At 37.8% G+C, this 22,869-nt stretch overlaps 1 protein-coding gene across 2 annotated transcripts in view; it reads right to left on the bottom strand.

Moving 5' to 3' along the window:
* Positions 1–1,054: 1,054 nt before the first annotated feature.
* Positions 1,055–22,869, bottom strand: part of LOC307158108 (butyrophilin subfamily 1 member A1-like) — a 42,021-nt gene continuing 20,206 nt past the window's right edge. For both annotated transcript variants that reach the window (XM_079870405.1, XM_079870404.1), the window contains 4 exons: positions 20,873–20,914; positions 20,452–20,496; positions 17,027–17,053; positions 1,055–2,193 (listed from right to left, as the gene is read on the bottom strand). In XM_079870405.1, the coding sequence (XP_079726531.1) occupies positions 1,649–2,193; positions 17,027–17,053; positions 20,452–20,496; positions 20,873–20,914 (659 nt within the window). In that variant the 3' untranslated portion in view covers positions 1,055–1,648. The remainder of the gene's footprint in view (positions 2,194–17,026; positions 17,054–20,451; positions 20,497–20,872; positions 20,915–22,869) is intronic.

Below are 22,869 nucleotides of genomic sequence, written 5' to 3'. Positions count from 1 at the left end.
TGTTTTGTGTATAAATTATGTGTGAATATTCCCAAATATTCTCCATATCGGCTATTTTATTGTCATATAAATAAATAAATAAATAAATATAAAAACATGTAATTAAAGGGGGGGTGAAATGCTCATTTTCACTCAATCTTCTGTTAATCTTGAGTACCTATAGAGTAATATTGCATCCTTCATATCTCCAAAAAGTATTTTGTTTTATTAAATTTTTAACATAAAGATAGGCTGTACCGAGTCTTTCCGGAAAAAACCGAGCGGCTGGGGGCGGGCCGTGTGGGCGAAGCTTAGCTGTGCTAACGCGCCAAGCTAGTGACAACACACAGAGACATTTGTTCAACAAACAGTTTTACTCACCGTCCGGTTCCAACGCACGACCGCGAATTTTTATCATTGTGACTGCTCGATCCTTAAGCATTAGACGATCTGCAAATCCGTAGATCTGGGCTTTGTTTATAAAACAATCATCGTCGAAATGCAGGGAACAACAGTCTTTACACAACTCCGTTTATGCTCAGGAAAACAAATCCACGGGTTCCTTAACGCTGGGTTCTTTGGGAATCTGTGCAGGGTTGTCTTGCCCTGGCAACCAAAAACACACTTCTTTGGTGACATTGACTTCCCAAAAGCCGGGCAGGGCGCTTTGATGGCGAACTGCTTTCACTCTCTTGCTCTGGTCTACGAGTGCGCGCGCGGCCGCGATCTTACCGGAGAAGTGCCCTTAGGACCCATATAAGGAAATTCCGCCCTATCTTACGTAAGACAGAGCCATACTCGAAAAAAACTTTCCGAAACTTGTGACAAACCGGAAGGAGTATTTTTGGAACAAAAATACTCCTTCAAACGTACAACTTAGTTTTTGAAACTTTGTCCATGTTTAGCATGGGAATCCAACTCTTTACCAGTGTAAAAAACTCAGTATGCATGAAATAGCATTTCACCCCCCCCCCCCCTTGTCTTGTTCATTATATTTTCATATAAAAGCAACAGAACTTAAAGTCCTTTAAGAGCTTGACAGTAAAAATCAACTGTAAATACAATGACAAGACTGATAACATCTCAATATTTTGTTTAATAGAACAATAAAAACAGGGTTGGAAAGACATGAAAATTTTCTTTTTGGGTGAACGATATCCATCCTAATAATAAAAGAATGAAAATGAAGAATACAAGCGATTACTTAAGAATATATGAATACATGAATGAACTTAAACTCATCTATTCATCTGTGTCGGATCAGAAGTTTGGACACGGCTAATTCTTTACGCTATCCACATGAAAACTGAATAACACAAATGGCATTGTGGGAATGATGTTGTGAGCAAAGCGTTACACACATGAAAATGTCTTATATTTGAGCTTATTCTTTGATTCCAGCTTTACTCAATCTGGACGTTCATCAACAAACACCAAACACTATTGAGGGAGAAACAGTTAACTGTGCGATCAGCACTTCATGATGACTTTCATTCACTATCTAGTGGAGATGAGGAGGTGCTGATGGAGAACAGTGACCAGATGAACCCCTCACACACACTTCTGTGTCCACATTTCTGAATAATAGTTCATATTTATGGCTATGACACTTTTTGTATTGTATTTCCTTTTATTTCACTTGATCATGTAAATTCATTCACTGATCTCATTAATAATCATCACAGATAATCAGTGGTGTGGAGTTTCCATTCGTCCATTTCCACATATACTCCAAACCAACACATGGATAGAGTTTCTCATTAAAAGACTGACCAGTGTAAGTGTAGATATGAGACATGGACTTCACATCATAAAAAGAGACAAGACCCTCCTCATAATCCACAAACACACCGACCCTCTGAGGCTCCACTCTCAGAGAAAGAAGGACAGATTGAGAATCTACAAGAGCCCAATACCTCACATCTCTCCGTCTCACAGTCCAGTATCCTTTCTCAGGACTCAGACCGAGCTTGCCGCTCCTGTTACTGGATTCGCTGGTCACTCCTAAATCCCACTCAGTTTGATCCTTCACCTGCACCTCAAAGTAAAAACACCCTGAGGAGAATCCGTCCTTCCCCAGAACACCAAGATAATAATCAAACCTGTCTTTTCCCCCATCCACTGCGTTCAGTGTGTTTCCATATTCCATTTGTTTCCCATCATGAGACACGATGAGAAGTGGATGAGCTGAATCAGGATCCAGAATCACATTCACTGTTGAAAATATTCAAAATTCTGCTTTATAGATGAGCATATAACAAAATAAAGAATTATATTTTATAATTAGGAATCATAGTAACTTTAGATCAAGATAAACAAAAATAAAAATATTGCATTAATTGTAAACTAGATTAAAATGTTTGTAAGCAAATGTTAAAGATGGCTTGAGAAAACCTGAACAGAAAGTCTGAAGTAGTTTAAAAAGCTTGAAGTTGCTAGGGTATTCTGGGTGGTTGCTAGGGTGTTTTGGATGATAGGCATTCTGGGTGGTTGTTGCTATACAATTGCTACGGTACTCGGCCTGGTTGCCAGGGTCTGGTTGGTTTCTAGTGCATTGCTAGGTGGTTGTTATGGTGTTCTCTGTGGTTATTAGGGTGTTGCTAGGCAGTTTCTAGTTTCTTATAGTTTTTAGCTAGGTTGCTAGGGAGTTGCTAGGGAGTGGTTTGGCAGCTGCCAGTGATGATGAAACTCCAAAGGCATGTTTGTGAGAATGAATGATAAACCAAGCACAATCCCTTTATGACATTCAGAGTTGAAGATATTCCTCTTTGGGTTTGGGTTGCTAGGGTTCTTGACCATGCTAGGACGGGACTAGGAAGTAGGGCTGGGCGATATATCGCATCACATTGTTATGCGCATCTCGTCAGTAAAGCCGGTTCCTTGATTAGTAGTAAATCGCCATCACCTGCTTTCAGATGGAGCGGCATTTACTACAAAGAGCCGTTGTTAACTGACAAGCTGAGCCATATCGCGGATGTATCGCCAGCGATAATTAATGTGATATGGCTCAGCTTGTCAGTTAACTATGGCTCTTTGTACACAGCAAAAACTCCAGTGTTAAATTAACACTCCTGGGAGTGTATGAGTCCACACTCAAGAGTGTTTAAGTTAATGAGATAATTAAGTGATTAATTGAGTGATGATTGAGCATTATTGAAGACACCTGATGTTAACAAGCAGAATCACTGAAGGAGAAAATCTCAAATTGTAAGCCAACGTTATGGCGATCATTGGTTGCTTTAGTTGGGCTCTTGACCCCTTATATTATTAACTTTAGATTTTGTTTGACTGCTGTATCTGAGTTATAACTGCCAGATGAACAAAGAAAAAAAGTGATCTGATGGTGTTGGTTATATTATGACAATCATCATTTGAACTTTATGTTTTTGATTTATGTTGTTGGTTACAGCATAACTGTGATTCTGCATAAAAATCCATGATTTTAGATATAATATAAAGGATTTCTTAAAAGTTGTTTTAAAAAAAAATCTTTCTTTTAGGCACACACAGACGTCAAGATTCAGTCTATGCATCTCAACAATGGTGATGAGCAGAATATTCAATTAGGAAAAGTAAATAACAGACAATTCAGATCATAACTTATTCATACCGCAATGCATGATGGGAACCATTAATGAGTTGTGATTGGTGGCAGCCACTGCAACATGCTTTATTATTGTCACCATTGTTGAGATTCACAGGCTGATTATTGATGTCTGTGTTTCTAAAAAAATTCATTTGTAAGTGTTTTGATCAGAACCATGTTTATTAAATATTTTTGATTATAAGAAAAATACTGATAATCATATGCTGTAGAATCACAGAGCTGCTGCTAACAAGATAAACTAAACTATCTCAATAAGTTTCATTTTTCAGATCACAGCATGATTATGTCAAAACATAACCAACACTATCAGATCACACTTTTCTTTGTTCATTTGACTGTTATAAATCAATAACAGCAGACAAACAAAATTTAAAGTGAATGTATAAGGGTCAAGAGTCCAACTAAAGCAAACAATGATCGCCATAACGGTGGCTTACAATTTGAGATTTTCTCCTTCAGTGATTCTACTTGTTAACATCAGGTGTCTTCAATAATGCTCAATCATCACTAAATTAATCACTTAATTATCTCATTAACTTGAACACTCTTGTGTGTGGACTCATATACACTCCCAGGAGTGTTAATTTAACACTGGAGATTTTGCTGTGTAGTAAATGCCGCTCCATCTGAAAGCAGGTGATGGTGATTTACTACTAATCAAGGAACTGGCTTTACTGACGAGATGCGCATAACAATATCATGCGATATATCGCCCAGCCCTACTAGGAAGTGTTCAAGGTGATTCGTGATTCGTCTGTTTGCTCTCTTCTGGGAGTTCATATGGCTCCAGACTCAAGAGTGTTAAAGTGTTAAAATAAGAGTGTATAAATTAACACTCAAGAGTGTTAAAGTTAATGAGCTAATTAAGTGATTCATTGAGTGATGATTGACCATTATTGAAGACACCTGATGTTAACAAGCAGAATCACTGAAGGAGAAAACTGTTATGGTGATCCAACGCATTCTCATCCTAGGGCGTCATATACTGACACTTTTGACATTTCGTCTACATCCAACGCACATGGCACTCTTTAGCGTCAATATGACACGCACAGAGCTTTGTTCGGTTATGGGTAGGTTTAGGTCTGGGGTAGGGTTAGGGTTAGACCGCTAGGAGGCGCCTTCTGGCCCATATCTATCTGCATCTCATATTGACGCTAAAGGGTGCCATGTGCGTTGGATGTAGACGAAATGTCAAAAGCGTCAAGTATATGACGCCTTGGGATGAGATCGGGCTGGGTGATCAGTGTTTGTTTTAGTTGGGCTCTTGACCCTTAAACTGTTAACATTAGGGATGGGCAAATGAAGCCTCATAAAGCAATGAGGGTTTCCCCTGATTGTTCCGGGAAAAGATTTGAGGCATCAAGAGCTTCGGAAACAGCGCCATCTTGTGGCAGGTCAAATGTATAGCAGCCATAAACCCGAGTGCGTATTACCCCTCCGTTGTTTTATCCATTAAACACAAATAAAAGCCTGACTACGCTAAATGTTCAGTTTTCTGATAATATAATTCACATTAAAGTGTGTCAATAAATTAAATGTAACAATTATATTAATACTAATTATAAAAATACCAACAGAGTTGCTTGATGCAAGTAAATTATGGTTATTAATTGTTTCTATGCTGTTTATGTCAGAATATGATCATGTAACATAGGCTATAGGCTTATAAATACATAAAAAAGTTAGTAAATGGACTTAAACTTCCAAAAACCTGTAGAGTGGTCTGGGTTCAAACATTCCGACACGCAAAGTGAAGCATTTCACGTGACTGGAAAGAAAGTGAGGCTTCGTTTTTTGTTGATCACGTGTTTCTCTGAAAGCAATACGTGCTCCAGCATGGAGCTTCATGAGAAATTGCGCTGCAAACTCGATACGCGCTTTGAAGCTTCAGTGTCAAATGTAACATCACTAGTTAACATTAGATTTTGTTTGGCTGTTGTATCTGAGTTATAACTCTCAGATGAACAAAGAGAAAAGTTGATCAGGGGTGCGTTTCCCGAAAGCATCGTTGGCCAACTATGGTTGCAAGTTCCGTCGTTACCAATAGAGTTCAATGGACATTGCGATGAACTTGCGACCATAGTTGGCCAACGATGCTTTCGGGAAACGCACCCCAGGTTGTGTTGGTTATGTTTAGACATTGTCAAGTCCTACTCTTGTTCAATTTCCAAAGGACACAAGGACAACTCAAATTTCCGACTCAATCATTTTTATTTTTGTTTTGGCTTTGTCAGTTGATTGGTCAGTTCAATGAATTAGGTTGTAAACCTTTAAAAGACAGAGAACAAAAGTTACCATTTTAATTAAACATTTCAGTTAAACATTTTAATGAATTTTAAATGAGTTTAAACGTTTAATTAGGGCTGGGCGATTTAAATTGCGATATTGTTATGCGCATCTCATCAGTAAAGCCGGTTCCTTGATTAGTAGTAAATCGCCATCACCTGCTTTCAGATGGAGCGGCATTTACTACAAAGAGCCGTAGTTAACTGACAAGCTGAGCCAAATCGCATCAATATCGCGGACGTATCGCCAGCGATATTTAATGCGATATGGCTCAGCTTGTCAGTTAACTACGGCTCTTTGTACACAGCAAAACCTGTGTAGTATTTAGGTGTACTATCCTGAATGATCAGACTGAGTTTTGCATACCGTGCTTTTATTACTCTGCAACCATATACACTCTCACTCCCAAACATAGTGAACATATCCCTCCGCCTCTCACGTATACCAACGTGATGACGTAAACAGTATGTGCAGGTTTACTGGTACGATCTGAATGTTACATCACTTCTTTTTTTTTTCTTTTTTTTTTTTAACTACTGAACTCAGTTATGTTATTTCCTCTTCTACTTACTTGGGTGATCAACAACTAAACATTCACTTGGTCTGCGATCAACGGCAAGACATGAAAATAAACAAATAGATTGCTTCAGTATAATAAATCAATTAAGTACCTACTCAGTCCATTTTATAGGCCATGACAAAGTCTCTGAGGTACTGTGGAGGCTGTCGGTGCCTAGCAGGGTATCTTGCCACCACTGGGACTGTGTCAGCAGTGACTTCATCATCTTCTTCTGTTGTCGATGTGTCACACAGGCCAGGGTCAAGCTTTTTGAAGAAGGATGAATTTCTTGTCACTCTGTGTCCATCCCGCTCAGCAGTGACCATAGATCCTTTGACTGTGGTTACTCTATACGGCTTGTGGTTGTATGCTGCTGTGAGTTTGTTGCACCTGGGTTGAGAGCACAACACAATGTCACCAGGTTGGAGAGGGTAATGTGTAGCGTGTCGGCGAGTGTCAGAGTACAACTTCATTTTGGCCTTGGCCTCGTGGTCTCTCCTGCGGAGATCCTTGTCCAATCCAGTGGGTGTGCTCACAGAAGGCATCTTTGTATGTATCCTGCGTTTGAGCAACAACTCAGCGGGTGATGTTGTTGTTGTGCTGTGTGGTGTTGAACGGTACTCACGCAGGAATGTGTAGAGATGCTGTTTCCAGGGGATGTTCTTCATGTGGGCAACACGGAGGCATTTTCCAAGTGTTCTCATAAACCTCTCTGCAGTGGCATTTGCCTGGGGCCATAGTGGTGTGATCTTTCGATGGTGAAATCCCATGTAGGCTGCAAACTTGCTAAACTGTTCACTGGTGAATGGGGGGCCGTTATCTGTTTTCACAGATCTGGGGATGCCAAACATGGAAAAGATTTTGTCTATGACAGGGATAACAGAGTTTGCAGAGGTGGAGTGTATGACTTCCACCATGGGGTATCGGGAGTACTCATCTACGATGACTAGCAGGTGTTCACCCGTTGGTAGTGGGCCATAGAAGTCTGCACTTACATCTTGCCAGACTGTGTCAGGGAGGTCTGACATCTGTAGGGGTTCTGTGTGCGTTTCCGGTGTGGTTGCTTGACATGCTAAGCAGTTTCTGACCATTTCCTCAGCCCGTCGGTCGATGCCTGGGAACCACACCTTCTCTCTCAAGAGGGCCTTGGTTTTTGTGATGCCCTGATGTGCCTCGTGGGCGAGCTGAAGTACTCTGTGCTCAAGTGATGAGGGAATAACGATTCTGGATCCCTTAAGTATGATGTCATTTTCGTGTGACACTGTGAGCTCGCTTTTCACATGTTCATACTGTCTTAGCGCAGAGTCTTTTGTGACTGTGTGCCATGCATTGTTGCATATGAGAGCGCTAACCTTTTGTAGTGTTGCATCCTTGAGTGTCTCAGACTTGATTTCATCCAGAGTCATCGCTTTTGGTGTGTTGCTCTGCACGATGAAGCTTATATATTCTTCAGCTATTTTTGTGGCACGGGTGTTTTTGGTAGGTGTCTGTGCTGGGATTGGATGGCGGGACAAGTAGTCTGCTGGATTATCAGTCCCTTTCCTATATTCTATTTTGAGGTTGTATGGCTGCAGCCGGAGTCCCCATCGCTCGATGCGGGCAGGTGGCTTGGACCTGGGGTTGTTCCAGATGAGTTCGAGCGGCTTATGATCCGTCACCATTGTGAACTCTTTGCCGTAGATGTAGAGATGAAAGTGTTCGCAGCTCCATACAATTGCGAGCGCTTCACGCTCTGTTTGAGAGTACCTCCTCTCGACGTCACTGAGTGCTCGGCTTGCATATGCGATGACGTGTTTCTTTTCTTTGTCTTTTTGCAGCAGTATTGCCCCTAACCCAACTGGACTAGCGTCGATGATGAGCTCTGTTTCTCTGTTCGGGTTAAAGTATGCCATCGTGGTCTCGCTGGTGAGACTCTCTCTCAGTGTGCTCAGTGCTGCATCCTGTTCTGCGCCCCACTGCCATGTCGTGCTCTTCCTCGTGAGCTTTCTGAGGGGCTCTGTTACCGTGGCGAAATTAGGGATGAAGCGTGAGCAGTAGTTCGCCATGCCCAACAGACTTCTGACCTCTGCAGCATCCTTCGGCTTTTTGGCTTGGTATATGGCGTCGATCTTCTTGGGATCTGCTGAGACACCACCAGCGGAGAAAATGAAACCGAAGAACTCTAGTTGCGTCTTGTTGAATTCACACTTCTTTCGGTTTAGTGTGAGGCCACGTTCTTTGAGTCGCTGGAACACGGCTGTTAGGCTCTTGTCATGATCAGCCTGCGTCACTCCGTAGACGATGATGTCATCGCTGAGATTCTTCACCCCTGCGATGCCCTGAAGTGTCTGATGGATTGTGTTCTGAAACACCTCCGCGGCTGACGAGATGCCAAAGTTGAGGCGCTTGTATCTTCTCAGGCCCAGGTGTGTTGTGAATGTGGTAATATACCTGCTGTTAGGATGTAATTCCAGCTGGTGATATCCCGATGTCAGATCCAGCTTTGAGAATACGGTTGCTCCATTCAGTTCATGAATGACATCATCTATAGTGGGAGTCAGGTGACGTTCTCTTTGGATGGCTGTGTTTGCTTGGCGCATGTCAACACATATGCGTACCTTGTCTGGGTCTTTGGGCTTTGGTGGTGTTACAATGGGTGAGACCCAGGGTGTTGGGCCTGTCACTTCCTCTATGATGTCCTCGGCTTCCAGTCTCTGTAGTTCAGCTTCCACTTTCTGACGTACATGAAAAGGAACTCTGCGGTGTGGCTGGCATGTGGGCTGTATGTCTGGGTTTATATGAAGTGTCACTTGAAAGTCTTTGAGCTTACCAACGCCTTCAAACAGCTCGGGGTGTCTGTTCACAAGCTCATCTGCTACTGTGAGGTTCACTGAGGGAGGTCTGATAGTGCGTATAATTTTGATCAGCCCCAATTCATCAGCTGTCTGGTAGCTGAGTAGGGAGCAGCCATCACCTTTAATCACATAGAACGTCCCATCTGTTTTCGTCTTGTTCTTCGCCTAGGATGGGCAGTGCGTCTTTGGACCCATAGGCAAGTATTCTGAGATCTGTGTGCAGGAGGCGGGGCTGGATACTCAGCTTGTTGTATGTCATTTCACTGATGATGTTTACAGCAGCACCAGAGTCGATCAGAACTGGCACTGTGTCTCCATATAGCTTGATTTGTGTTAGCGGCTGCTTACTGTTGCTATTGCTGTTGACAGTATATGCATAGGATTCATCACTGCTTGAAGATGACTTGGGTTGAGCTGATTCACTGTGTGTTTCCACCTGATTAATTTTCTTTCTATAGCTTTTTTTGTAACCCTGTGTCTCTGCTTGCTGTTCAGTGTGTTGTGATTTTGACCTACACTGTCTTGCGAAGTGGTTTTGCTTCCCACAAGCTTTACATTGTTTACCCCTTGCAGGGCATTCGTTTTTGTGTGGCCACTCACCCCCGCAGTTTCTGCATTGTGTGTTGCTGCCACCTGCCGGACGTTTTTGGTATGTCTTCTTGTGGATTTTTCTGTGTAATTGATTCACAGCAGTAATGGGATTAGAACCTTGTTCAATTCCTTTTGACTGCAGTTCAGAAAGTTCAAGAGTCCTGCCGTATTCAAGCAGTTCTTTTAATGTCTTGTTTGCCTCCCTCAAACCATATTTGCGCACTCTGGAGGATGTGCAGCTTTGGATGATCTGTGACTTTATTTCATTGTCCACGTCACTAAACTCACAGTATTTTGCCAGCATGCGAAGTCTCGTATTATATGCATCTAGATTCTCACCGGGCTGTTGTGCAGCTTTCCTGAAGACGTACACTTCATACTGGACATTCTTTTTGGGCGAGAAGTACTCGGTGAGTTTTGTTTTAACGTCTGCATACTTGTCTGTCTCTGCCGCCACTGTGTCGTATATGTCGTGCACTCTTTCGCCAGCCAGATGTAACAGGAGGGCTTTCAGTCTTGGGTCCCCGGTTATGTTCATAGCTGTAGTGTAGTTCTCAAACCTCTGAAGCCACTTATTCCACCTCGGTCCGACAGAGCTGGGTTCACTCTCTGTATCGAACTGTGGTACGGACGGGCTGTGTGCTAGCGCCATGCTAACTGTCTGGTTTCTAACTATCTGGCTCACATTACAGCCGGTTGCTTTCACTCCGAACTTTCTTCCACATGCAAATGTCCGCTGTCCAGGAGATGTTTTCGTTATTATTGATCCTCGTCGCCAGTGTAGTATTTAGGTGTACTATCCTGAATGATCAGACTGAGTTTTGCATACCGTGCTTTTATTACTCTGCAACCATATACACTCTCACTCCCAAACATAGTGAACATATCCCTCCGCCTCTCACGTATACCAACGTGATGACGTAAACAGTATGTGCAGGTTTACTGGTACGATCTGAATGTTACAACCTCCAGAGTTAAATTAACACTCCTGGGAGTGTATGAGTCCACACTCAAGAGTGTTTAAGTTAATGAGATAACTAAGTGATTAATTTAGTGATGATTGAGCATTATTGAAGACACCTGATGTTAACAAGTAGAATCGCTGAAGGAGAAAATCGCAAATTGTAAGTTACCATTATTGTGATGGGTAGTTGCTTTAGTTGGGCTCTGACCCTTTTATGTGTACTTTAGATTTTCTTTGGCGGTTGTATCTGAGTTAAAACTGCCAGTTGAACAAAGAATAAAAAGTGATCTGATGGTGTTGGTTATATTATGACAATCATCATTTGAACTAGATCACTGAACTCATTAAAATCCTTCTTTCTGACTTCGATTTATGTTGTTGGTTACAGCATAACTGTGAATCTGAATAAATGGCCAGAATTTTTGATATAATATTAAAGATTTCTTAAAAGTTGTTTAAAAAAAAATCATTCTTTTAGGCACACACAGATGTCAAGATTCAGTCTATGCATCTCAACAATGGTGAGGAGCAGAATATTCAATTAGGAAAAGTAAATTACATAGACAATTCAGATCATAATTTATTCATACCGCAATGCATGATGGGAGCCATTAATGAGTTGTGATTGGTGGCAGCCACTGCAACATGCTTTATTATTGTCACCATTGTTGAGATTCACAGGCTGATTATTGATGTCTGTGTTTTAAATGAATTTATCTGAATGTGTTTTGATCAGAACAATGTTTATTAAATATTTAGAATTATAAGTAAAGTACTGATAATCATAGGCTGAAGAATCACTAAACTGCTGCTAATAAGTTAAACCAAACTATTTCAATAAGTTTCCTTTTTCAGATCACAGCATGATTATGTCAAAACATAACCAACATTATAAGATAACATTTTACTTTGTTCATTTAAACTGTTATAAATCAATAACAGCAGACAAACAACAGTAAATATTAAAGTAAACATATAATGGTCTAGAGCCAGGGACGTGCGGTCAGGGTAGGCAGGGTAGGCAGTGCCTCACCAAAGGAAATGTTGACATTACATTTATTAATTCCAAGAACTTTATTAATTCACCACATTATTAATTGCATTTATTTTATTCCAAATATTAATTTTTGTAACGAAAATTTTCAGGAATACACATATAATATACTCATTTTGCCATTGTTTGCTCCTAAAACCATTGTTTCATGCAGGAAATTCAAGGCCATGGCCATTGAGGCAGAGGTTAGCAGTGCCTCTTTGGTCCATAGAACGTAGTTTACGTAGGTTTGCGCATGCGCAGTCAGTTCTCATGCTGTCTTGAATGATCAACATTGAGGCAGAGACCGAGCTTGCTTCATGTCACGTGATCCACTCGCTCTCACTCAATCCGCGCTTCCCGATCTAGCGGCGCCTAGCGTTGGCTGTCAGCAGGCCCGGGGTGGGTAATCGGGAGAATTCCCGGTGGGCCGCTTCACTTTTGGGCCGGTCGAGGATTTTTGTTTTTTCACATTTGTCACGTTAGTTACATTAGGTTACACACGTTCCGCATTCTGACACCGCAGCGCGCAGCCTCTGCATAGGTTGTACCATGTGAGGGAGTTCTCCCCTCCCCTCCTATAGAGTTGGTTGGGTCCATAGCCCGTCTTTTCCAAAACGTTTTCTCAGGTAGGCTACCGCGGCACCACCGGCGCCTACCGATAAGCTGGGCCGGCCGTAATGGTACGCGTCAGGGAGGATGGGAGGAAGAGGCCAGGAGGTATGGAAGCTTGTTTCCGCCACAGAATAAAACATTTTAAAAGATAATTGCGACTTTTTATCTCACAGTTTACATCTCGCAATTCTGTCATTATTTCAGAGAATTGCGTGAAATAAAGTCGCAATTGCGTGTTATAAAGTCAGAATTGCGAGATATAAAGTCAATTGCGTGAAATAAAGTCGCAATTGCATGTTATAAAGTCAGAATTGTGTGATATAAAGTTGCAAAATGTGTTATAAATTCAGAATTGCGAAATATAAAGTCAGAATTGTGTGAAATAAAGTCGCAATTGCTTCTTATAAAGTCTAAGTGAATTATTATTTAACCTTTACATTATTTGTTGAACCATGGCATTAATACTACACAATATTGACTAGGCTGCTTGTCGGTTCGCTGACACCGCGCCGTCTCCCTCTCTTACTGTGTCCCGCACAAAACATTTGTTTGTTGTATAAGTCATAAGATAGATGTGTTCATTAATTTGATTATTAGATTTGATTGTGCATTAGCCTCACATATGACTTTGCTGTATGCAGGCAGCGATGTGATGATGCCTGATATGAACTTGGGTTGCTACATTAACTGAATGAATATATGAACATATGCCACATTGATAGGTCATAGCCTACCCATGACAAGATTTCACCGAGCCCAACTAAAGCAAACACCCATCACCTTAATGGTAACTTACAATTTGTGATTTTCTTCTTCAGTGATTCTGCTTGTTAACATCAGGTGTCTTCAATAATGCTCAATCATCACTCAATTAATCACTTAATTATCTCCTCAGCCCTAAATGCCGCTTCATCTGAAAGCAGGTGATGGTGATGATTTACTACTAATCAAGGAACCGGCTTTACTGACGAGATGCGCATAACAATATCGCGATTTAAATCGCCCAGCCCTACGTTTAATTAAACATTTTAAATACATTTTATGATTAATTACCCACTTGAGCCTTTTACATTGAATAAAGAACCCATTTAACAAAAATTCAGTGAAGTCAATGCTACAATGTGTTCCTTAACCAACCTACACAGCAGTTAAACATAGTTCAAACATATTAAGCAGCATTTCAAACACCATGAAAGTAAATAAAACATTTCACCAACCATTGGCGTCTTTGGACTGAACCTACGAGTGAGTGAACTTGGAGTGTCTTCTCTGTGAAGTTTGTTTCTCTAAATGACTGAGGACCTCCATGTCTTCACAGGTGCTCCAAATCAGTGATAATGATTGATCAGGTGACTAGCAGCCGGTTTGCTGCTGGTGCATTCTGGGAAGTGTAGTTCTTTGAGACTCATTTCTGAGATTCAGCTCAACAGACATAATTATAGTTTGACCTGAAGCACACATCTCATTTAAAGAATTATGTCTACCTTGTTGAGTATAGCAAGCAGACCTGTGATTTTACAGCAAATAATTTTCAACATAATCCAAAATATTTTTTAAAAGTTGTTCTCCTCATAAGACTTTAAGTATTTCTTTATTTAGACACACTAACATCAATAATCAGCCTGTGAATCTCAACAATGGTGACAATAATAAAGCATGTTGCAGTGCATTCTGGGTGCAACCAATCAAAACTCATTCATGGCTCCCATCATGCATTGCGGTATGAATAAATTATGATCTGAATTGTCTTAGCAATTTCCTTTCCCTAATTGAATATTCTGTTTGTCACCATTGTTGAGATTCATACACTGTTTCTTGATGTCTTTGTGTGCCTAAAAGAAAGATTTTGTTTTATCAGAACAACTTTCAAAAAATCCTTTAGATTATTTAGAAAATTCTGGATCTTATGCTGTAGAATCACAGTGATGCTGTAATCAACAATATACGTCAGAGATTATACTCCAACTGAGTTCAGTGATTCAGGTCAAATTATGATTATGTCAAAACATAACCAACACCATCTGCTGAACATTTATCTTTGTTCATCTGAGAGTTACGAGTTACTCAGATACAACAGCCAAACAAAATCTAATGTTAATGATTTAAGGGTCAAGAGCCCAACTAAAGCAAACACTGATCACCATAACTGTGTCTTAAAAAAAAAAAAGTCTCCTTCAGTGATTCTGCTTGTTAACATCAGGTGTCTTCAATAATGGTCAATCATCACTCAATTAATCACTTAATTATCTCATTAACTTTAACAGACTCTTGAGTCTGGAGTCAAATAAACTCCCAGGAGAGTTCATTTAACACTGGAGTTTTTGCTGTGCACCCTCATGTTTCTATGACACTTCACAAGATATCTCATTTGATCTCTTTGATTGGAAGTTTATGGAACTTGTTGCTAGGGTGCTCTGAATGGTTGCTAGGGCTTGATTGCTTCACAATGATCCTGAGAGACTGATTGGTTGCCTGAGTGAAATGAGCCCTGCCCCCTTGTCTCTTACGTTCAATACAAAATTCGGTTACACTTTCTTTTAAGGTGTCATTGTTCCAGTGTAATTCAATATTTAAGAGTACTTTTAATTAACTACATGCACTTACTCTAGGGTTAGGGTAGGATTAGGATTGTTTGGTTGAGGGTTAGTTGCATGTAATAATGGATATTTTACTGTTATTACTATGGTAAGTACATGTAACATATGTAACAAGGACGCTGTAAAATAACATATATAACCCATACTTCTTATGCAAGAATAGTAGGGAAAACATCTTTGATCATTTAGTATCAGGCTTGTGCACAATTCAGAATTGAATTGATGTCAAAAACAGGATATAGAATTACAATTCGAATTTGAATTAAAGGAAGCACAATCGTAATTCAGTAAAAATTCAAAGAAATTCATATACATATTTTAAGTGAAGTGTTTAACAATGAAGCTTTAGAGTATATGTCAGATATGATTGCATTAAATATTCTATAAATGATATTAGTTTGATCTACTTGTACAGATTACATTAACAGGAAATGTTTTCCATCAGCAATGAATGTTAAAAGCTCTAGTCACAGAGCAAATAATTAAGTTTGATTTATTGTAATTGTAATTTTGTGGAACATGATGGAACATGACTCCATTTCTGTCACGTCTACAGAAGATCTTATTGAGAATTAACAGAGGTTTAGATGTTGATGTCGTATTGAAAATGTTTGGTTTGAGGTCACCATCATGGAGAACAGTGTTTGCTTTAGTTGGACTCTTGGCCCTTAACTCTCTTTAAGTTGGTGCTTTATCAGCAATTGCAGGTGTTCATGGAGAACATTTCTGCATGTATAAAGTAGATCAACATGTTTGTTTAAATAACAGACAAATGACTGCTTTTTCTGTAATTGATGACTTAAGGAATTGAAACACTATTGAACAATAATAAACTCAACGAATGTGAAAAAGATTATTTGTGAAAAAGATTATTTGTAACAACATTATTGTGTCTCAGATGCTGAATGTTGAATTCTGTGAATTTATATGTATAAACAGACATCAATATTCGGTATATGAAACACAACAATGGTGACATTCTTCATGCCAGCATACAAAACACATTCATGTCTCCCAGCATGCATTGCAGCATGAATAAATTATGCAGCTGAATTATTTTTTGATTGTCACCATTGTTGAGGTTTATATGACGAGTGCTGATGTCTAAGTGTGTCGGTTTTAACTTTTAAATAGTTTAGGACAATCTTACACAAATTATTTTTATCACATCAATTGAGTTCATTATCCTTTTCTCAAATTACATTCAAGATCCAAAAGTGAGCATAACTACAGTGAATGCAATTATTTAATTGCAGTCCTTTGTCTGTTATTAAAGCAGACATGTTGTTCTCCATAAAGACCTGCAATTGCTGATAAAGCACCAACTTAAAGAGAGTTAAGGGCCAAGAGTCCAACTAAAGCAAACACTGTTCTCCATGATGGTGACCTCAAACCAAACATTTTCAATAAGACATCAACATCTAAACCTCTGTTAATTCTCAATAAGATCTTATGTAGACGTGACAGAAATGGAGTCATGTTCCATCATGTTCCACAAAATTACAATTACAATAAATCAAACTTAATTATTTGCTCTGTGACTAGAGCTTTTAACATTCATTGCTGATGGAAAACATTTCCTGTTAATGTAATCTGTACAAGTAGATCAAACTAATATCATTTATAGAATATTTAATGCAATCATATCTGACATATACTGTAAAGCTTCATTGTTAAACACTTCACTTAAAATATGTATATGAATTTCTTTGAATTTTTACTGAATTACGATTGTGCTTCCTTTACTTCAAATTCGAATTGTAATTCTATATCCTGTTTTTGACATCAATTCAATTCTGAATTGTGCACAAGCTTGTTTAGTATATTAATCATTTGATTGCATTTATGCAGTGCATTATACCAAAAACTCAAAAACATTAACAATAATAATAATAAATCAATACATGTTTGACATGAATTTAAAATAAATAGCCTACTTATGAATAGATTTTACTCACCTGTGTGTGTTCTTAAATGTGGGACAGCTAAGTATGAAACAGAAAGTATGAAGTTATAAAGGGTTCATAACAGAATTCATCTTTAGATCAATAATGAGATCAATCATTTTAATCACTGCTTGAAGAGCAACAAAATCCTAGATGACTTTACACAGTTTATACTGTATATCCTATAATAAAATATAATGAATAGTATAGACATGAATGCACAGAGTATTAATTCATTGTTTTGCAAAATAATTCAAAAGTGATTCATATTTTAATAAAGGCACACAGCAAAATCCCCAGTGTTAAATTAACACTCCTCAGTGTACATATGTGTCCACACTACAGGGTGTTAAAAATTAACACTGAAGCAGTGTTGAAGTTAATGAGATAATTAAGTTAACACTGAAGCAGTGTTGAAGTTAATGAGATAATTAAGTGATTAATTAAGTGATGATTGGCCATTAGTGGTGACACCTGATGTTAATAAGCAGAATCATTGACGGAAAGAGAAAAAACAATAACAGAAAAAAGAGAAACACAAAAACTACAACTGACTTAAAGTCATTACACATTGTTGCACTTATTATTACCAGTTTGACTTTATTTCTGTCATACATCGACAAAAGTTCTTGAGATTTAACAGAAGTTTAGACGGTAATGTTTTATGGAATTTTTCTTTTCAAGTTACCATTTTGGTGATCAGTGTTTGCTTTAGTTGGGCTCTTGACCCTTTTTATTTTTTAACTTTAGTTTTTCTTTGGTTGCTACAACATTGTGTTTATAAAGCACTTTTGTTACTGCAAGAGAAAACATAATCTGCTGACAGTATGTTTAGATGATAAAAATATCATCATGTAGTGTCCTGATTCACTGATGTCATTCAGAGTCTATTGTGTTTAAACACACAGACATCAAGATTCAGCATATGAATCTCAACAATGGTGACAAAAAACAAACTAGTGACAAACAGATCAACTCTGAACATCACAAAACAAGCTACTAAAGTCAGAACAAAACAATAGCAAAATAAAAGCCAACAGAAAAAACAATGAAAATTACAGGACAATTCAGCTGCATAATTTATTCATGCTGCAATGCATGATGTCAGCCATTGATGCGTTCTGATTGGTGGCTCCCATCATGCACTGCAACATTAAGCATTTGTTTGATTGTCACCATTGTTGAGATTCATATGTAGATTCTTGATGTCTGTGTGTGATTTTAAATCCGTCAGAGCTTTAAAACATTGCTGGAAGTAACTACTGTAGTGAAAAATTAATAAAACATTTAGATAATCAGTTTATAATGATGAGTGCCATCAGTAAATCAGGTCACTAGTAATTTCATCATCAAAACATAACCAGGGCTGCATTTCCAATAGCATTTTAGGCCTTACTTGATCACAGACCAACTGCAAATTAGGCTTGCGATGCTTTCAGGAAACACAGCCCAAATCATAGTTTCTCTTGCCATAACACAAATGCTCTAAAAGCACAGAGTTGGAGCAGCCAGAGAAATACTAATGTTAAAAAGGAAAGGGTCAAGAGCCCAACTAAAGCAACCACTGGTCACCATAATGGTGACATGAAACGAAACATTCCATAAAACATTACCATCTAAACTTCTGTCTGTTAAATCTAAATAAGACCGTGTGTCGATGTATGACAGAAATAAAGTCAAACTGGTAAAATAATAAGTGCAATAATGGTTCAAAGTCAGTAGTTCTTGTGTTTCTCTTTTTTCTGTTCTTGTTTCTCTTTCCGTCAATGATTCTGCTTGTTATCATCAGGTGTCACCACTAATGGCCAATCATCACTTAATTAATCACTTAATTATCTCATTAACTTCAACACTGCTTCAGTGTTAATTTTTAACACCCTGTAGTAGAGCTGGGCGATTTAAATCGCGATATTGTTATGCGCATCTCGTCAGTAAAGCCGGTTCCTTGATTAGTAGTAAATCACCATCACCTGCTTTCAGATGAAGCGGCATTTAGGGCTGAGGAGATAATTAAGTGATTCATTTAGTGATGATTGAGCATTATTGAAGACACCTGATGTTAACAAGCAGAATCACTGAAGAAGAAAATCACAAATTGTAAGTTACCATTAAGGTGATGGGTGTTTGCTTTAGTTGGGCTCTAGACCATTATATGTTTACTTTAATATTTACTGTTGTCATGCTGTTATTGATTTATAACAGTTAAATGAACAAAGTAAAATATTATCTTATAGTGTTGGTTATGTTTTGACATAATCATGCTGTGATCTGAAAAAGGAAACTTATTGAGATAGTTTGGTTTAACTTGTTAGCAGCAGTTTAGTGATTCTTCAGCCTATGATTATCAGTACTTTACTTATAATTCAAAATATTTAATAAACATTGTTCTGATCAAAAGGCATTCAGATAAATTCATTTAAAACACAGACATCAATAATCAGCCTGTGAATCTCAACAATGGTGACAATAATAAAGCATGTTGCAGTGGCTGCCACCAATCACAACTCATTAATGGCTCCCATCATGCATTGCGGTATGAATAAATTATGATCTGAATTGTCTATGTAATTTACTTTTCCTAATTGAATATTCTGCTCGTCACCATTGTTGAGATGCATAGACTGAATCTTGACTTCTGTGTGTGCCTAAAAGAATGATTTTTTTTTTTTTAAACAACTTTTAAGAAATCCTTTATATTATATCAAAAATTCTGGGCATTTATGCAGATTCACTAACCAACAACATAAATCGAAGTCAGAAAGAAGGATTTTAATGAGTTCAGTGATCAAGTTCAAATGATGATTGTCATAACATAACCAACACCATCAGATCATTTTTTTCTTTGTTCAACTGGTGATTATAATTCAGAAAAAACAGACAAACAAAATTTAAAGTTAATAATATATGGGTCAAGAGTCCAACTAAAGCAACCATTGATCGTCATAACGGTAACTTACAATTTGTGATTTTCTCCTTCAGTGATTCTGCTTGTTAACATCAGGTGTCTTGAATAATGTTCAATCATCACTAAATTAATCACTAAATTATCTCATTAACTTAAACACTCTTGAGTGTGGACTCATACACTCCCAGAAGTGTTAATTTAACACTGGAGTTTTTGCTGTGTACAAAGAGTCGTAGTTAACTGACAAGCTGAGCCATATCGCATTAATTATCGCTGACGATACGTCCGCGATATTAATGCGATATGGCTCAGCTTGTCAGTTAACTACGGTTCTTTGTAGTAAATGCCGCTCCATCTGAAAGCAGGTGATGGCGATTTACTACTAATCAAGGAACCGGCTTTACTGACGAGATGCGCATGACAATATCGCGATTTAAATCGCCCAGCCCTACCCTGTAGTGTGGACACATATGTACACTGAGGAGTGTTAATTTAACACTGGGGATTTTGCTGTGCATATAAACAAATTCACCTTTTGGTAGAATAATCTTCTGACTTTGTAAAAGTTGATCACGTTCTAAAGAAAATTCAGAAATAGAGGAAAAAATGACATTAGATCTGTACAGCAGAATCAAACTTTGTTCATTATTTTCCTGTTATCTCTGTAAAGCTGCTGTGAACCAATCTGTATTGTAAAAAGCACTATATAAATAAAGGTGACTTGACATTGAAATTACAAACAAGTTACAATCATTAGTTGTGTTTATAGGGTGTGTTAACATCACACAAGTACATCAGTGACTGAATAAATATACATTATAAACAACTGATAACCATTTATAGGACCCAAGATATACACAAAACTAAATGAATAATAGTTAAGTAGATATTTTATGGTTGTAAACAGACTTTTAATGAACAATTAATTAATAACTTAATAAAGACAGATTCACCATGTTGTATTCGGCTCTTCTCATTCTGTAGTTGATCGTGTGCTGAAGAAAATTCAGGATAAAGATATAAAGAAGAGAAAACAGCATTAAATATATAGCTGATATAAATACATTTCCTTCCATAGTGTTTAAGACAAAGACATTTTCCTCAATACTTCACATCATCAATGAAGATGAGTGAGACAATATCTGTCTTACACTGTCAACACTTTACTTCTTTTTACATGGATTCAGTTAAGCTGTATTTATTTAGTATTTTCAACTTGAAAATGTTTGTTATTTGAACTTATAAATTTAGTTTAAATAACTATGAAAGTAAAGTGAACTTACTTTTAAGTTTCTATACCAAAGTTCATCATTTCACCTTATTTGGCTTATTTTCTTAGTTCAACCAAATAAATTATTATTTTATTTCATTTGTTTTTATTTAAATTGTAAATGATAATTTTATTTCAAATGTTTCAGTTGACAACTTTTTTTATAACCATTTAAATTCATTTCTACAGCAAATAATAAGCAATCTGATGTCAGCCATTGAAACATTCAACTGCAAATCAAATCAAATCAATAAATCTGTGAAGATCTCAGCAGAGAAAGATTAAACAACTCCACAAACAGCACAAACCAGCTTCACTTATTACTAACCAGTATGACTTTCCACAAGTGTATTAAAGCTGTTTCTGAGATTTAACAGAGACTGAGCTCTATGTTGATTTCTTCTATTGAAAACTATCATTTAGGATCACAAAGCTAACGAATAAACATGAATCTCAACAATGGTGACAATCAACAAAATACTTCATGCTGCAGTGCATTCTGGGTGCACCAATCAAAACGCATCCATGGATCCCAGCATGCATTGTGACATGAATTTTAGCAGCTTGTTTTGTGATGTTTGGAGTTGATCTGTTTATCTGAATATCTTGTTGATTGTCATCATTGTTGAGGTTTGTATGATGAGTGTTGATGTCTACACAGCAAAAACTCCAGTGTTAAATTAACACTCCTGGGAGTGTATATGAGTCCACACTCAAGAGTGTAAAGTGTTAAAATATGAGTGTTAAATTAACAGTCAAGAGTGTTAAAGTTAATGAGATAATTAAGTGATTAACCCTTGTGTTATGTTGCGGGTCAATTTGACCCGTTTAGTTTTTCTAGTTGTTGGAAATACTGGTTAACCTATGTTTTTTTTCTTGATATTTTGTGACTTTTTCTCATTTATCATCATGAACATGCATGCAAAGTTTCAACATGCTGGTGTTTTTTGACATATACAAACAAAATTACTGTTCCTTTCGTGATGTTCGCGGGTCAATTTGACCCGCATATTTTAACGCTCTAAGGCAACTGTACGGACCCAAAATAATAACATTTCTTGGTTATATTTTGTTATTTTATTTTTTTTACTACCTTATGAAGCTAAAAAAAATAGTTTTCCACACTTATTTCAATACAGAAAAATATTTTGTCAGCCACAGATAGTAAAAATTACGTATCATTTATTTTTTCAAGCTACCTGAAATAACATTAAACCTTTTTTTTTTTTCTTGATATTTTGTGACTTTTTCTCATTTATCATCATGAACATGCATGCAAAGTTTCAACATGCTGGTGTTTTTTGACATATACAAATAAAATTACTGTTCCTTTCGTGATGTTCGCGGGTCAGTTTGACCCGCATATTTTAACGCTCTAAGGCAACTGTACAGAACCAAAATAATAACATTTCTTGGTTATATTTTGTTATTTTATTTTTGATCATGAACATGCATGCAAATTTTCAACATACTGGTGTTTTTTTTTTGACAAATACAAACAAAATTACTATTACGTTTGTGATGTCCATCATAGGCAGCTATTCAAAAGCAACTGTACAGACACAAAATAAAAACATTTATTTTATGTATGTCAGGGCATCAACTCCAGTTCTAAAGTGTAAGTGTATCTAAAAGTGCTCTAACCCAAACCAAACACACTTGAAAAAGCTAAATCATGGT

This window comes from Squalius cephalus (genome assembly GCF_949319135.1).
Source record: "Squalius cephalus genome assembly, chromosome: 1".
Lineage (NCBI taxonomy): Eukaryota > Metazoa > Chordata > Actinopteri > Cypriniformes > Leuciscidae > Squalius > Squalius cephalus.
The sequence above is the reverse complement of the archived record's forward strand: the minus strand, read 5'-3'. Positions and strand labels throughout refer to the sequence as shown.